Source organism: Eptatretus burgeri, chromosome 16, assembly GCF_056783735.1.
Source record: "Eptatretus burgeri isolate ZD-2024b chromosome 16, Ebu_testis_v1, whole genome shotgun sequence".
Lineage (NCBI taxonomy): Eukaryota > Metazoa > Chordata > Myxini > Myxiniformes > Myxinidae > Eptatretus > Eptatretus burgeri.
Window position 1 is genome coordinate 60,801,683 of NC_140976.1, and position 18,562 is coordinate 60,820,244.

Below are 18,562 nucleotides of genomic sequence, written 5' to 3' on the forward strand. Positions count from 1 at the left end.
CAACGGTTCTGCCACTGTCGGAAGCAGCGCTGGAACGCCTCTTTTGGGATGGCGTGCAGCTGGTCCATTGCATTCCGCATGATGTCTTCTCTGGACTAAAATCTGGTCCCTTTCAAGGGCATTTTCAGCTTGGAGAAAAGCCAGAAGTCACACGGAGCCATGTCGGGAGAGTAGGGATCTTGACGAAGCACAGGTTTGTTGTGTTTGGCCATGAAACTCTGTACCAAATGTGAGAAATGGGCGGGTGCGTTATCATGATGGAGCTGCTAATTGACTGCTGCCCACAGGTCTGGCCGTTTGCGTCGCAGAGCGTCACGAAGGCGACGCAGTACCTCTTGGTAGTACTCTTTGGTGTTGGTTGTGCCGTGTGGTGCGTACTCATGAGGAACCATGCCACTGGAGTCAAACAAGACAGTCAGCATGACTTTGACATTGCTGCGGACCTTCCTTGCTTTTTTTGGCCTCGGATGTTGGATGCTTCCATTGTGATGACTGGAACTTGGTTTCTGGGTCGTACCCATAAAACCAGGTCTCATCGTCAGTGATCACTGTGTTGAAGTTGGGATCGCTGTTCACAGTCTTCAGCATGTCCTGTGCGATCTCCAAACGGAGTTGCTTCTGCTCGATCGTTAACAGCTTTGGCACGAACTTCGCTGATATGAGATTCTCCTTAAGCCCAAATCCTCAGTCACAATGGAATGAACGGATCCAATGCTGATGCCCGCCTCGTCTGCAAGTTCTCTGATCGTGATTCGACGATCCTGCATCAGCAGGGTCCTCACTTGGTCAATGACGATCTCCTTTTGGGAGGTTGAGGGCCTACCAGAACGTGCTTCACTTTCCACTCATGTGCGACCATCTTTGAAGCGGTTGTACCACTCTTTTATCTGTGTGGTGCCCATTGCTTCGTTCCCAAAGGCCTGTTGAATCTTGCGGATCGTTTCCACTTGGGAATCGCCAAGCTTTACACAAAATTTGATGCAGTAGTGTTCAAGTTTTTCCGCCATTTTGTCAAAAACGAAAATCCGACGCCGCTCACTTACACTTCCTCACTTATCGGTGGTCTGTCGGCGACTGACAGCTTCTGCAGGCAGGAAAATATTCGCGCATACGAATTAGGATCGCCTACATACGTGCACCAAACCACGCCTCCCGAGCTTCATTTGTTTACGCACGAAAAATTAAGGTTGGATACTTTTTGAACACACCTCGTGTGTGTGTGTGTGTGTGTGTGTGTGTGTGTGTGTGTGTGTGTGTGTGTGTGTGTGTGTGTGTGTGTGTGTGTGTGTGTGTGTGTGTGTGTGTATATATATATATTTTCGTGCGATCGACAGCATGTAGCCAAAAGCGGCCGCCTCGCCCACCGGAACGGACAATTCAGTCGTGACCCTCCGGGAACTACTGCCCGGAGCCAGTCACGGGTGGGGGTTTAACCTCACCACGATCGTGCCAATTGCCCACCCGCGCAGGATAGGGTTGCTCATGAAATTCGACCTATCTAAGTACCTGCGCGAGTGGTCGACCGGGCGATCGTACCACTCCACAGGCCGACTCCGGACACGAACCGCTTAAGCGTTTCATTCCGTATTACAGGGATAACCGAGCGGAGTTATCGTCGGCCTTGACTGTTCCGATTAATTACCAGGCGTTTTAAACCCACTATCAATCCCTTACGTGATGCAAGATGGAGATTCAATAAAAGGAAGGAGACGAAGCAAAGCGGTAAAACAGTTCAACAAGTAAGCACATTTATTTCACACACACGGATGGCACGTATATACAGCCATACAATCATGCAACAAAAGCAAATGCAAGGGAAAGAGTTACACCCGAATAAAAGGGGCAATGCACAGGCACAGACACTTAGGCAGTTCTACTTATTGGACATGGCGCCACAGCATGCATTCAACCCGAAAGAAGGAAAGCCACCCTCACAGGCAAGGAGGCAGACAGGTCCGTGGACCAAATGTACGTGGATCCTGGAGGGTCGGCCAGGTCCACGAGACCGGGAAGGTCTTACCCGCGTCCTCCTGACGCGATGGCGGTCAAGCAGCAATGTTCGCGCAGCTGTGCCCCGACTCTGTGCCCCTGGCGTGGTCGGCGAGCCCTCTCCGGCGTGCTCCACGCGAGCGGTTTTGTTGGCACCACGTTTAGGGTGAGGGAGGAACGGGGGCCCCTCGGCACTATCTCAGCGCGGATGGTGGGGGGGGGGTAGAAATCGCTGATGCTCAGGGAGAGGGGAATGGCTGGCTGGCTTGGACCCCGGGACGAGACGAGCGACCCCCACACCGCAACCTCGTCGCCGACCGCCGTCTTCCCTTTACTTGAACTTGAACTCGACCAGCCGCCTGCAACCGAACCGCGCGAACTCCAACTCCCTCCAACTTCTCTCCAATTTCTCTGCAACTCTTCGCAAGTTGCCTTGCGCTCGCATCTGTATAGGCTTCAGGAGGAGCCTATATGTAAATATTCGGATCAAAACGCGATTGGAGGCGGGGTCACGCCACCCTCTGTTCAGCCATTGGTCGGGCAAAAAGGGTGCGTGAAGCATTCCTGATCCGCTTTTCGGGGCGAAAGGAACGCATTCACAGCGGGTTCGGAGGTGGGGCTACACTACCCGATGCTCTGTCATTGGACAGATGAAAAGGGGGTGTGAAGCATTCCTGATCCACTTTTTGAAGCGAAAGGAACACATTCACAGCCCATGTCACGACGTGTGGTAGAAAGGCGGAGGTGGTGGGAGTTTGGTTGTTGGCGGGCGTCGTTTGAGAATGGTGGTGAAGCGATGTTTGCGGGATAGAGTTGTGGAGGTAAAGAGGCAAAGGTGGTGGTGTTTGAGTTGTTAGCGGGTGTCGTTTGAGAATGGCGGTGAAGCGATGTTTGCAGGATTGAGTTGTGGAGGTAAAGAGGCGAAGGTGGTTGTGTTTGAGTTGTTGGGGCATTAATGGTCGAAAACAATAATAGAGAAAGAAAAAATGGCTAACTCAAAGCGTCGCAGCCCGGATGAATCACATATTCCCTCCATACAACGGGTTTGGGCTAACTACACATGAACTTAGCGATATATCTCACCTGAGGACTATTTATGGTGTAATGCGAATTTCCACAACCGTAACACTACCCCCTCCCCTTTTTACAGACTCGTCCCGAGACGTCATTCTCATGCGCCATCATGTGTAGTTCTCCCATAGTACGGTTTACCTTCGGATCCCTGAGTGCGACATTCATTGTATTCGTGTCCCCAAAATAAATAACCTACGGGCTGAGTAACTAACTAAAGAAACCCACTCATACGGACGACTTAAATAAATTGCCGGCGCTAAGACACACATGCCGGGGGCGCACTCATATTTACAGTACATCACACCTTAACCTTACAAATTTTACACTAAACCATGATCCAGGATCAATGGACTCTGCAAAGAGAAAAGCAATTAGCAGGGAGCCAGGCTGCTCGCACGCAGTCTCTGGCTCAGGCAATGCAGGTGACAGGGAACGTGGCCGGCTGCTCACACGCAGTCCAAGGTCTCCCCCTTTAGAAATGAACGCAGTGAACCACAACGGTGCATGGGCTGCACAAACGCAGTCTCCGTGCCAGCCCAAGTGGCACACGCAATGAACACAACAGATGGATGGATGGATGGATGAATGCAAACGCGGTGCACGGGCCGCCACTGCAGGCCCGTGTTGTAGCTGCTAACAGGACAGTCCTTGCAACTTGCACGATGATCCTGGCACACATGGCAATGAACAAGGGGGGGGGGGGGGTTGTTTTGCAGTGTTTGCATTCTCACAAACAGAATGGGGCAAAAAGTAGATGAGGGCAGCAGGCATGACATGGCAAAGGTGACAGGCACACACAGCCCGCAGAACTAGGCCACTGCAGGCGAACACAGCCAGCGGACGATCCGACTGGCACAGGCCTTGAAGCAAAAACAGCCGGGAGACGGTTGACCGGCACAGGCCTTGCAGTAACACAGCCAGCCGATGGAGTTGGCCAGCCTTTGCCTTTCAGTGGAGGGAGTGCGGTGGTGCTGGCCACTCAGAAGGCGGGCTCGGACCTACCTACCCATCTCCCTCCCAACCTATCGCCTTTGCCTGTCCCTGTCCATACCCACCCCCTTAATTTGTCAAAAACCAATTTAGCCCCAACTTATTTTTTTTTGTTTTTATTTTTATCTTTCCCCACTACAATTCGTCCCCTAACCCCCTTTACCGTCCTTGTTCGGCTAACGTATCATCTCATAGCCTACTCCCAACCCCTACGTTCCCTTCCTGGAGGGGAATAAGGGAGAGCATCCTGTGTCGAGGCCCAATTCAAGCCTCAGGATGGCCTCCTCAGACTTCAGCGATCTTTACCCAAAGTGGGTCCAGCGGCCCACAACGAGAGCGAAGGGATGGATGGTGTGGAGGGTACACTTCCTAATCTACCCAATCCATTAACCTTTAAACTACCCCGGGGCTTTCAACAAGCGCCTCTCGCTTAAGCTATCGGTTCTAACAACCCAGATTCCTGTCGCCTGTGTTGGTGTCCTCACAATTTTGGGCCTTGCCCCCCAATTTTCCACCCCTGCCCTCACACGGTCTCATGGCTGGGACGCGTGTCTCCCTTGGCAGGCACTACCCTCTGCCGATTCTCCTACGATGGCACCCCGGGCACTGCACTGCCTCAGAGCCCACCAGCTCCCTAAACACGGGGGAGTGCCCTCCATTGCGACTCCCCTGAAACGTTCACGTGGCAGGCTGGCTTCCCGGGCCCCTTTCCGAGGGTCACCCGTGCCCACGACACTGCCCACGTGGCTAACGGCGCCCCGGACCCCCACATCATGCGGGCGCACCCGTGCCCACTACGCTATCCCAGCCCCCCATGGGCCCTTGGCCTACCGCGGCCGACTAGCCCAGTGCCCGGGGTACCCACTCAGCGATACTCACCTTTCGCAGCCACGCTCCCAGCCCGTCAACAGGGCTCCTGCACCCCTCCAAACAGGTATCGAGCCTACACTCACACCAACAGCAAAACGACTTCCATTTTCCAATTTGTCTAACCCAGCTAACTCACTCTACACTGACCCCGGGGTCCCTTGGGCGGGAATCACTCCTCCCCCCCAATCACTCATCGCACCATGCATTCCCCATTCACTCCATACATACAGACCCACTGGCCTCATTCACTTGCCAAGTACAGTTTCCACTCATTTCACTCCATCGCTGATGTCTGCCATCCTGCTCAGTACATCCCCTCAACTAACTCGTGCTCCCACGTCGTCCCTTACACTACAGCACGTTCCTTTTAACACTACGTAGCTAAGCTACGTCCCCTCTACACATCCACAAGTCTGTCACTGTCCTCAAAATAATATTCCTTTCCCATCCTAAATCTCACCTAAAATCCCTCTAACGAATCCATTCCACGGGCCCCATGAGGACTTACCCCTGCCCCATGAAGCCGGTCGAGCTAAGCTAACCCTTCCCCCTAACAAGTTGTATTCCTGTGCCCAGGCAGGGGGGTCTTCCACCCCTTGCCCGGGAATCCTGTTCACCCGAAGCGAGGCTTGCTTTTTTTTTTTTTTAACATGCGCAGCACCAGCGCGGCAACTCCCAACCTGCGCACCAGCGTGGCAATTTACAGCCGCGCACCTTTGGCGTGACGTCATGGCAGCTGTTCGCGTCCCTCGTCCCTCTTGGACGGTACCATCCGGCAGGGATTCACCCTCCTGCCGGATTCCAACCATACACGCAGCCATGACGCCACTCTGCGCATTAAATAAAAACAAGCCCCGCGTCTCGAGGTGTTTCCCACACGAACGCATGTGCTCTGCCCGTTGGAGCTTCACACACCCGCCCGCGTGGAGAACCCGTCCGGTCCAAATCCGTCTACCCAGCCTGGCTTTTGTCCGTCGCGGGATCGGCAACATTCACCGCGCTCGTTTCCGGACCGGGTTTCACTCCCGCAAGCGCGCACGTGGCGGCCTCATGAGTACCACAGCACGGACCTCGCGATCGCTGCCGTGCAAACCCGGCGCGGTCCCCAAAATAGCTACGGCCGCTACCCGGCCCCTGTCCCTCATGTGTCGCTGTCGTCGGCTCCATTCGATCCACGCACACCTGCGTGTCACGACGCTCACACACCACGACATGACATTCACCCCGGGAGACGCGGCTGCCTGTTCACACATGCCCATCGTCATCTCCTTTACATACAGCGACCTCACACACACTGTCCCCCGTGCACTCGGCCGTTCACTCACGCACGGCCTTCCACTTGCACAGGTGGCTCCTTCCACACACGGCGTGCTGGGAGGCACGCACTCAGGCACACTCGCAACCACACCACTCACACATGGGGCCGCACTCACACCTTGCACCCCACACACCGGGACAATCACACTGGAGATTAGTGCCACCACAAGGGGTTCCGGGGCCTCTATACCCCCCAAGCTCCTCGTGCACCCATCCGCAGCACTCGCCCCCCCTGACAGCCGTTGCACTCCCCCTAAGCTCGTTCACTCCCACACGTGGCGTCGCCATTACGCACGCCGTTGTCCGCATTTCACTGCACGCTATTGCTTTCATGCCCACCTGTAGGCTTTGGCCCATTTGCTGCATCTCACCCCACAGTGTTTGCATATTTGCCTCCATATTGTTTTTTATTTCTTTCTTCAATTCTTCCTTTATTTCCTTTTTCATTTGTTGCATATTCACATTCATTTTGCTATTCATCCTGCACGCATTTTTTTTTTATTTCATTTGTGTTTCTTTCCATTTTCTTACTCATTCCCTCCAGCATGGCGAATAGCTGGGCCATGTCGGGTGCGCTCGGCTGAGCCGATTCGGCAAGGATCGCGGGGTTTTGGCGGGGGGGGGGGAGGTGTCATACACCGTGGCCGCCGCCGCACCCATTTCGGGTTCTGGGCTTAATTGGGGGGGAAATTGTTCCTGCATTGCAATGGGAATGTCCTGCACAGGGATTTCATCCTGGGCCATGGATTATAAAAATTCTACTTCCATATCTACCCCCGACACCCGCTCGCCTTGAGACTCCATCTTGTTTCTCGTAACGGGATTAATTTTAAAAGCTTGCAATTTGGAGGGAACGGGGGGGGGGGGGGAGGGGTCGCGCCGCGCACCCCTGGTCCGATCCTGTGAATTTAGTTGGAGACGGGAGAGTGAGTATCCCACTCCTGACAACAGTGTTGCAAATTCGCGCCCGCCGGCGTGTGATCGACTGCGTGTAGCCAAAAGCGGCCGCCTCACCCACCGGAACAGACAATTCAGTCGTGACTCTCCGGGAACTACCGCCCCTTCACGAGCGCGGTGAATGTTGCCGATCCCGCGACGGACAAAAGCCAGGCTGGGTAGACGGATTTGGACCGGACGGGTTCTCCACGCGGGCGGGTGTGTGAAGCTCCAACGGGCAGAGCACATGCATTCGTGTGGGGAACCCCTCGAGACGCGGGGCTTGTTTTTATTTAATGCGCAGAGTGGCGTCATGGCTGCGTGTATGGTTGGAATCTGTGACACCCGGGAGCCAGTCACGGGTGGGGGTTTAACCTCACCACAATCGTGCCAAATGCCCACCCGTGCAGGATAGGGTTGCTCGCCAAATTCAATCTACCGAAGTACCTGCGCGAGTGGTCGACCGGGCGATCGTACCACGCAACAGGCTGACTCCGGACACGAACCACTTAAGCGTTTCATTCCGTATTACAGGGATAACCGAGCGGAGTTATCGTCGGCCTTGACTGTTCCGATTAATTACCAGGCGTTTTAAACCCACTATCAACCCCTTACGTGATGCAAGATGGAGATTCAATAAAAGGAAGGAGACGAAGCAAAGCGGGAAAACAGTTCAACAAGTAGGCACATTTATTTCACACACACGGATGGCACGTATATACAGCCATACAATCATGCAACAAAAGCAAATGCAAGGGAAAGAGTTACACCCGAATAAAAGGGGCAATGTATAGGCACAGACACTTAGGCAGTTCTACTTATTGGACACGGCGCCACAGCATGCATTCAACCCGAAAGAAAGAAAGCCACCCTCACAGGCAAGGAGGCAGACAGGTCCGTGGACCAAATGTACGTGGATCCTGGAGGATCGGCCAGGTCCACGAGACCAGGAAGGTCTTACCCGCGTCCTCGTGACGCGATGGCGGGCAAGCCGCAATGTTCGCGCAGCTGTGCCCCGACTCCGTGCACCTGGCGTGGTCGGTGAGCCCTCTCCGGCGTGCTCCCCGCGAGCGGTTTTGTTGGCACCACGTTTAGGATGGGGGAGGAACGGGGCCTCCCGGCACTATCTCAGTGCGGATGGGGGGGGGGGGGGAATCGCTGATGCTCAGGGAGAGGGGAATGGCTGGCTGGCTGGCTTGGACCCCGGGAAGAGACGAGCGACATCCACACCGCAACCTCGTCGCCGACCGCTGTCTTCCCTTGACTTGAACTTGAACTTGACCAGCCACCTGCAACCGAACCGCGCGAACTCCAACTCCCTCCAACTTCTCTCCAACTCCTCTGCAACTCTTCGCGAGTCGCCTTGCGCTCACATCTTTATAGGCCTCAGGAGGAGCCTATTTGCAAATATTCGGATAAAAACTCGATTGGAGGCGGGGCCACGCCACCCTCTGTTCAGCCATTGGTCAGGCAAAAAGGGGGCGTGAAGCATTCCTGATCCGCTTTTCGTGGTGAAAGGAATGCATTCACAGCGGGTTCGGAGGCGGGGCTACACTACCCGATGCTCGGTCATTGGACGGATGAAAAGGGGGCGTGAAGCATTCCTGATCCGCTTTTTGAAGCGAAAGGAACGCATTCACAGCCCATGGCACGGCGTGTGGTTGAAAGGCGGAGGTGGTCAGAGTTTGGTTGTTGGCGGGTGTCGTTTGAGAATGGTGGTGAAGCGATGTTTGCGGGATGGAGTTGTGGAAGTAAAGAGGCGAAGGTGGTGGTGTTTGAGTTGTTGGGGGATTAATGGTCGAAAATAACAATAGAGAAAGAAAAAATGGCTAACTCAAAGCGTCGCAGCCTGGATGAATCGCACATATTCCCTCTATACAACGGTTTTGGGCTAACTACACATGAACTTACCGATATATCTCACCTGAGGACGCTTTATGGTGTAATGTGAATTTTGACAACCGTAACTATATATATATATATATATATATATATATATATATATATATATATATATATATATATATATATATATATATATATATATATATATATATATTCAGATTGGGCAATGTGTGCCTGTGAATGCATCAGCAATCATCTATCTATAATTCCAGCTGTGTGTGTGTGTGTGTGTGTGTGTGTGTGTGTGTGTGTGTGTGTGTGTGTGTGTGTGTGTGTGTGTGTGTGTGCGTGTGTGTGCGTGTGTGTGCGTGACCGCTGTTTCTTGACAACCTCTGGTCCGATATAATTGAAACTTGCCAGGTGTATTGCTGGGGACCTGAGGATGTGCCTTTTCAAGGTTTGATATTAATCGGACAAGTGTTTCCCAAGTTATGGCCATGTATTTACCAAACCAATGGCAAGACACATTCTTGCGTGGGCGTGGCCGATGGGGAAGGGAAGCATAGCCACGTTCCCCATTACGGGTTACAACGTAGGGCTTCCGGAGAGTGATGACTTCGTGTATTCTAATAATTTCTCGATTTCTTATGCGCATTTATAGATAAACACAATGCCCCATGTTATGATCGTTTTCATATTAGACGGTGTATAAATTTCGGGAACATCAGAGTGCTGGTATGCTCCGAACCAGGAAGTAAATATTTTCTCTCTCTTCTCTTCTCTTTTTGTTTTTCCTTACCACGACATTGGGAAAAGGTAAAATACGTTGGCCCTAATTGAATAATTGGGTATTAAAAATAAATTGTGAATAATATCGAACTTCCGGGTCACGCACGTGCGGGCACGTGAGATAGAAGAAACGGCCTGTGTGGTTTATTTATTTATTTATTGTTATTATTATTATTATTATTTTATTTTTTTATTATTTTTTTACGGGCACGTACTCGTGTTTCCAATTCTGCTTATCACTTTATAATATGAGATGATTCTGCTCAATATTGTCCGATTCTTGTTTTATAACACGAGATCAGCTCTGCTTGTTATCATTGCTTTTCTGTTAAATATCTGAAAAAAAATAGAAAATTATAATTGCTTTTCACTACCTGGTTCATATGTTGCCGTTCTAGTTTTAATAATGTCTGGCAATATTTATAAATGTGTAATATTGTTTCAAAACTTTATCAGTTCTGCGAAGTGATGAAATGTAGTTTTAGCTTTAATTTTCATGGCACTCCACATTAATTTACTCTGTACACCGTCATTACGCATTGGCTGGTGTGTTTGCTTGTACCATTCACTCAACCTCAATTACTAAGAAATGTCAAGCCATGTACTTCATTCACCTCGTCCATCTCTTCACCTGTTCCTCTCATCCCAGACTCTGTCGGGATGGCGAGAGGAAGGAGAAGGAAAAGGAAACCATCTAACCTCACGTCAGCCAATCTCAATCCAAATAACACCCATCTGCAATTTGAGTTTTTAGAATTCCCAATTGTCTTCTCATATCAATTTAAAACATCTTCAATACACAATGTCACTCTCATCCCTTTTAATTCTAAACGTCTACTGTCGATCTGCCTGCTTTTACCTACTGGGCCCCGGGGATTTCCCCATGAAGACCCCCCCAGCCTGGCTGTCATGCCCACTTGGGCTGTGTGTGCTGCATGGCCCATTTTGCTCTTTGCCCGGGAGCTCCACAGAGCCCCTTCCCTCACGTCCCAGTGACCCCTACTTTATGCCAATGTGTGTGGGAAGCACTGCATGAATTTACCTTTGTCTTCCTCTTCTCTTTCTGTGGGGTTCTTGGGGAATCCGTCTCGCCCCTCTCCCCCCCCCCCCCAATTTGCCTGTTGGTCCCTCCTTTTCTCCAAGGCATACAGTGCCCATGAAACGTACCATGTTGAACAGAACCATTCAAAAAGCGATACATACCCCCCCACCCCCCAATCCTTCAAATCAACTGTACCCATATTAAGACATTTGAATAACATTGATGGATTTAATCCATTCCAAAATAACAAAATAAGTACATAAAACATTAAGCTTTTAAAATTCACGAATATTATGATGAAATATTTCTAAGTATCTTCAAAAGAAGACGTACAAATACAAATTGTGACACTAATTGATGGGAAGCTCTAAATTGCTTGTTCGAGCAATAGTGAAGCCGGGCGTTGCCATCTTCTAGCCCCCCCCCCAAACGATGCTGCTCCAGTGGGTCATACCCACTGATGTCTGTATACTAGCTCACTGATCTGGATACTCGCTTACTGATCTGTATGCATGTATTTTTCGTTCTTTATTAACTCTTTTATATATTCCCCCTTGGAAAAAAACCCCCAGAAACAAGTACCAAAAAAAACCATGAAAAAATATGAAAACAGAAGGATGGAATCTCAAAAAAACAAAAACAAAGTAGGAATAACATCACATACGACACAACCGTCCTCATGGATTACCATCACGACATCTTTTGACATTGTTCCATCATAATCCCAGAACAAAAGTAAAATGTCAAAAGATGTGATGGCGATCCATGAGAGGATTGTAGTGTCACTCCTAACTTGTTTGGTTGTCTTCTTTGAGATTCCATCCCTCTGCTTTTACATTTTTTTTTTTATTTTAATGTTTTTTTTTTGTATATAATGTTGGACCCCGGCATTCGCAGATTCACTATTCGCGGTTTATAAAATGCGACCTGCTTCGACATTCACGGCCTGTGCTTCGTGTATTCGCGGAGTTTTTTTTTTGTGCCACATTCACGGTATTTCTGACCTTCTCTACATTTGCGGCCCTGTGCTTCGCGTATTTGCAGTTTTTCATGGGAGTATTCCCTGTTTTTCATGGGATCACGAACCGCCGGGAACCTATCTCCCCTTCCCCCCCCCCCCATTTAAACAATTCCCCAACATTTGTGGATTCGACATTAGCGGAATTATTCAGAAACATATCCCTCGCGAATGTCGGGGTCCGACAATATATAGTGTTGTGGGGTAAACTCTTTCGTATAACATTCGTTATTCCTCGTGTTTGTTTAGAATAAACATAACCAAAGAATCGTGATGTTAGATAAGAGTTGCTATAACATGTAGATATGTTCGTCTCCCTGCCATCCTTGTTGTTTCCAACCCCGCCAAACATTTGGCTATGTTTTTTTTAATGTTATTTTCCTCTGTATCTGTTAAAATGTTTATTTTAAAGCGCATACAAAACTGTGAGGCACAAAGCAGTTGGAGGAATGACCAGGTGCCATTGAAACTGTGATTAACGGGTTTGAGAGGAAGGAATCGAATTTACGGGGAGAAAGGTGGACGGGACGTACAGTTTGGGACAGACCAAGCGAGGCAACAGACACAAACAGGGAAAAGGGAAATATGCAACTGATTTAGGGGGAAATAAATAACAATCCTAACCGGACGAGGTGCCACAGACTCGACTTTTACAATCAATGGGGTAATCTGGTGAGGATTTCCCTTTGGCGTGATCTACAGGGAGATGGTGCAGTTCGTTTAGGATGCAGTGGAGGCAGAGAAAGCCAAGCGATGAAGTGAGCCAAAGACGAGGAAACTTAACAGAGCATGATGTTCTTTCTTCAAGGTCCCACTACTAGTGTGTGTGTGTGTGTGCGTGCGTGCATACGTGCATCTCTAGAACTAGCTCTCGTGATTTTCTGTAATTTTCCACCAGAGCTTCTTCACACCGGTCCTTTGGCCCAGCCTCTGTACTCTGGGGTTGCGGGTCCCGTCATTGGTTGACCGCTGTTCGTGGGACGTGCCATCCTCTGTGCTGTCCCACCCATTGGGGTGGCCCCAATAAAAAGTCTTTCCCATATTCATGGCACCACAGCAGACAATGCCGCCATGGCTTGCATACATAAGCCAGACAGTCATGACAATCATTTTGGAGTGTGAAGCGCTCCTGTTGTGCCTTTTTTATGGCTGGAAATCCTCAGCTTGCCCCACCCGCTAACAAAAGGTGTTTACGCATATAATCACCCCGACTTTCCAGTCTAGAAATTACATATGCTGCCTCCTCAACATCACATGTAACAAGATGACTTATTCTGGCAGCTCCTTGATACATGGCAATGTGACCCACTCAAAATACATGGACCATGTTACACTTACCACCATCTAGCTATGTATCCATCCTCCCCCCTTCCCCTCCCCCCCCCCACTCAACATAATATATATGATTAACCCCCGATCAGTGTGCCAACCTCTTGATGTATCATATGACTCGACACGGAGCAATCTTCCTCCACTAACCTTGATCAAGACTTCATGTCACTGTATCTTCACAGGCAATGAAGTTCCTTATCATTATGTACCCCTTTAAATGGCTATGAAGCATTCGTAATACAAATACACAATCGTGTTATTGGCCGATAGAGGAGCACAATATTGTTTGGAGTTGTCTATTTAGTTCGGAATGCTCTTTGCATTATTTTGTAACCCCATCGATAAATCTCACATACGCGGGTTGTCTTTTCCACTTGTTTTGTAATGTACAAGCTCTTCAATGAGCCTTAGACATGAAAAAGTCTAAAATTGATCTACTTCAATGATCGACCTGTGTGTTTGAACGTTTTGAAAAGTAAGTCTTTGCACGTGTCTCCCGGGCAATCTTCTGCAAACTCTCTTGGTGACTTGGGCTTTTGGGCTGAAGTGGCTTTTTGTTAGTTAAACGAGTTTGTCATATATGAACAGTTGACGTGAATGATTTTTTTTATATTTTTTTCTCTTTGCCATTCTTAACCTCATTCACATCACTTTTGGTGCATCGTTTAATATCACAATGCACATGGCATGATGTTGTTGTGCAAAATGAGTATTTCTATTTTTTCATTTATAGCTGCTCCTTTCAAAAAAAAAAAAATGTAATCAACAGATATATATTTAACACTTAAATGCTCCACTTAGGATGTACTTCTCAATGATAAGCCCTGAAGTGGCACTTTTCCATTGTGTGCATTCTTCATTATCAAAATCTCGACTCTTTTCAATAACCCTTATGCATGCATTTAAAATTTTTCCTTGAAAAGATAAAGTTGTGAGGGTGCCAACTTGGATAACTTATTATTTAGTAGCACAACTGAGAGGGAGAGAGAGGCGCTGTTTGTGGCCCAAACAAATACATAATAACAATATACTCTTTTCACCTCCAGAATGATATGGAAATTCATGGACAGACACATTTTCTGCACCAGAACTCAGACACAATAAATTGTGCCATACCCAAGAACCCAAGTCCAACAAGCATCTCCTACCACAACCAAGCTACTTTTGATATACACCAAGCTTATGCAACAACCGTTTCTGCTACCCACTTGTTCTCTGATGTGGATGGGCCACCGCCTTGTAAACAGGCAAACACAAGTCCTGCTCCCGAGACCGGCCATTTGGTGGGCCCTGACTGCCATTCTCCAACTTCATATGAACTTGCTTACCCACGCAGGGCACAGTCTTTGACTGAGCCGTTGGGTAACTTCCCAAATGCTGCTGCATCACCGAGTGGGCGCTGCACTGCACCGCCATTCCTCGTTCCTCAGGGCCACCATCCTGGTGTTTTCGAAAGACACTACACTCGCCCTTTTCCTGACCACGACCCATTCCAGTTGGACAAGAAGGGCAAGGTAAGCGGATGGTTAGAAGCCAGCGGGCACAGGCTGAAATTGCCAACAAAGGAAAATACAAAATCCTCATTTAAAATCAGATGATGTAATTCACACGGGCCAACATTCTTGCCTTGAAATACTCTGAACCTCACAATCAGTGGGAAGTTAATGCCCAGCAATTTGATCCATACAGCATGTGTCATTGAAATCATCAAACAATTGATGACCATGATCATCTTGATCATGATGTTGATCATCACACAAGTCCCATTGGTTTGGGGTTGGCATTTCATGGAGTAAGCATGTGTGAATTGTTCTAAATCTTTCAGAAATTGACTGTCCACATCAGATGTTTGAATGGCATACAGTGCCTTCAATGAGTATTCTCACCCCTTGACTTTTTCACATTTTGTTGTCACAGCCTAAATTTAAAATGGATTAAATTTAAATTTGTTGTCACCAATCGACACAAAATACCCCACAATGACAAAGTGAAAACATGTTTTTCAATTTTTTTCAAATTAATTAAAAATGAAAATCTGAAATGTGTAGCGTCAGCCCCTTTGCCATGATACCCCCAAATTGAGCTCAGGTGCATCCAATTTCCTTTGATCATCCTTGAGATGTCTGTACAACTTGATTGGAGTCCACCTGTGGCCAATTCAATTGATTGGACATGATTCACAAAGAAACACACCTTTCTATATAAGGTCCCACAGTTGCCAGTGTATGTCAGACCAGAAACTCTCCCACGATGTCCAAGGAAATGTCCGTAGAACTCCGAGATAGAATTGTGAGGAGGTGTAGATCTGGGGAAGAGTATTAATTTCTCATGTTGAAAGTTCCCAAGAGCACAGTGAGATCCATCATTAGGAAACGGAAAGAATATGGAACTACACTGACTCTTCCTAGAGCTGGCCATCCGACCAAACTGAGCAACCGGGCAAGAAGGACCTTGGTCATGAAGGTGACCAATAACTCATTGGTCCAAACACTCTGACAAAACTACAGAGTTCCTTAGCTGAGATGGGAGAACCTGCCATCAGGACAACAGTCTCTGCAGCACTTCACAAATCGAGGCTTTATGGGAGAATGGCCAGACAGAAGCCACTCATGAGAAAATGGCACATGCCAGCACACCTGAAGTTTGCAAAAATGCATTCGAAAGACTCCAAGAGCATGAATCAAAAGATTTTGTGGTCTGATGAGACAAAAATTTAACTCTTTGGCCTGAATGCAAAGTGCTATGTTTGACGGAAACCGAGCACAGTTCATCACCCATCTGACACCATCCCGACCGTGAAGCATGGTGATGGCAGCATCATGCTATGGGGATGCTTTTCAGTGGTGGGGACTGGGAGACTTGTATGGACAGAGGGAACAATTAATGGAGCCAGATACAGGCAAATCCTTGAGGAGAACCTGCTTCAGAGTGCAAAAGACCTCAGACTGCGGCGAAGATTTATGTTCCACTCGGACAATGACCCGAAACATAGTCAAATTAACATTGGAATGGCTTTCCAGCAACGTGAAAGCCCTTGAGTGGCCCAGCCAACCTCAGACTTGAATCCCATTGAGAATCTGTGGAAAGACTTGAAGATTGCTGTTCACCGACGCTCCCCATCCAAGTTGATAGAGCTTGAGCAAATCTGCAATGAAGAATGGGAGAAAATCCACAAATCCAGATGTGCACAGCTAATAGACATACCCAAAAAGGCTCAAAGCTGCAATCGCTGCCAAAGGCGCTTCCACAAAGTATTGACTCTGGCGGCTGAATGCTTCTGTAAATTATATATTTCTGAATTTCATTAAAAATGAGTTTGTAAAGATTTCTAAAAACATGTATTCCCTTTGTCATTACTAGTGCGAGCCCGTACGTGCGTGCCCGTAGGTGCAGATTGGTGACCCGTGCCCGTAGGTGCAGATTATGTGTAGATTGGTGACAAAGAAAATTCAATCAAATCATTTTAAATTCAGGCTGCAACACAACAAATTGTGAAAAAGTCAAAGGGTGTGAATCCTTTCTGAAGGCACTGTAAGATACGGGAAGAATGTGGAATTTGTTCAGCATGCAGGCAAAAACTCCCCATTTCTTTGATGCAAAAGACACCACGAGGTGTTTCATTTAACCTGAACGATCCTACTTAACGTCTCATCAGATGAACTGCGCACTCATTGATGCAACCCCTTGCCTGCAAAAAAAAAACTACGTTTAATAGTTGGATCGGGAATCGAACCCAAACTGCACAGCTCAAATGAAAGTGTTATTCCAACAGCCTAAAATCAAACGATCCATCACTACCCAAACAATGGTTCTGAGAGCAATCAACGTGTGCCTTGAAGCATTTCAAAACAAGGGATTGGTCAACCAATGCAGCAATTCCAGTTTGAAATTTCCTCAAGGCAATCCTTGAACAGCCAGTTATTTGCATTTTGTACTCTTGTTTTTATTTGCTCATGAGATATGGAGGAGGTATAATGGAAAAGGAAGTGGAGGTGGGAGGGGGTAGGTTGGGGTGGACAGAAATGGTAGAGAACGGTGAACCATGCAAAAAAGTTCCATCTTTGAATCGATGCATGCTTGCCACAACTCTCATTAACGAGTGCGCGCGCGCACACACACACACACACACACACACACACACACACGTGTGTGGTTACTTTGAGGTCTCAGTTCCATCTCCTGAAACCCATCCACGTGTGGAGATAGCAGCCAGCAACAGCAACTTTCATGCACACACACACACACACACACACACACACACACACACACACACACACACACACACACACACACACACACACACACACACACACACACACACACACACACACACACACACACACACACACACACACACACACACACACACACACACACTCTATATCTATACTCATCAGTGTGCATGTCTCCTCCATAACTCCAAAACCATGAGACCGAGTGGCCTGAAACTTTTCCTGCATATCAAGAGAACTCCAAGATGGTGCACGAATGAAAACTGGGTGTTTGAGTTAATTAACCATCCCTTTTGAAGATGATTAACGTCCTTATTTAATTATATCCTTTATCAATGCGCATCCTCGTTCCCCTCGCTCTCCCTCACTGGGGTTTTAATTCGCCATTTTATTTGGCCTGCTCAACAATGCCTTGAGTTGGAACAGGCCTCAATGGTTTATTAATGATAAAGTGCTCAAAATGTTTTTTTTTTCTTCACCTTCCTCACTCATATCATCGAATGCTTCATCTATATACTTATGAATTACTGTATACCTCACTTTTATAAGTGCTATAGGTTTCAAATTAGGAGTTTGGTGCGATGTCATAACATTATATGATGTGATTTTTTCCCCCCATCTCCACTCACGGACAAATTAAAGTACTGTATATAATCAAAATATAATTTGAGTTTGGAGGATCGGGTCATGTGAGCTAAATAACTCAAAATCTGGAGTGAAATCTGAAAATGTTAAATCGGCCATGTTTAGTTTTTTGCGGTTATGTACCAATACCAATCAGCTTGCTATTGCTTGCCAAGCCAGCCGTTCCTTATCAACCATTTCATTGGGGTGCTTGTTTGAGTGCTTAAGCCACTTGCCAAGCACCCTACACTACCAGTCGATAGCGGTGCAGTTTGTGTCCCGATGGGGATGCACAGTCAACAGTTGCTACAAGATTGAGGTATGTAGGCACCACACACAGATGTAGTATATAATAGGTAAATTTGGATCTGGAAAGGGACTCCCTGTGTGTGTGCGTGCGTGCGTGCGTGCACACGCATGCCTGAATGCTTGGTTACGGGCACCATGGTGGAAAAGTTTCATCCCTCATCTTGTGATGATGGGTGGTGGAGGTTTTAACTTTTA

At 48.1% G+C, this 18,562-nt stretch overlaps 1 protein-coding gene across 4 annotated transcripts in view; it reads left to right on the forward strand.

Annotated features, from left to right (window-relative positions):
- LOC147011164 (forkhead box protein N4-like) overlaps positions 1-18,562 on the forward strand; it is a 100,964-nt gene that overhangs the window by 53,160 nt on the left and 29,242 nt on the right. For 3 of the 4 annotated variants that reach the window (XM_085859524.1, XM_085859522.1, XM_085859523.1), the window contains exon 5: positions 14,249-14,716. The exons of the other annotated variant lie outside the window; for it this stretch is intronic. In XM_085859524.1, the coding sequence (XP_085715650.1) occupies positions 14,249-14,716 (468 nt within the window). The remainder of the gene's footprint in view (positions 1-14,248; positions 14,717-18,562) is intronic. 4 annotated transcript variants of the gene reach the window in all.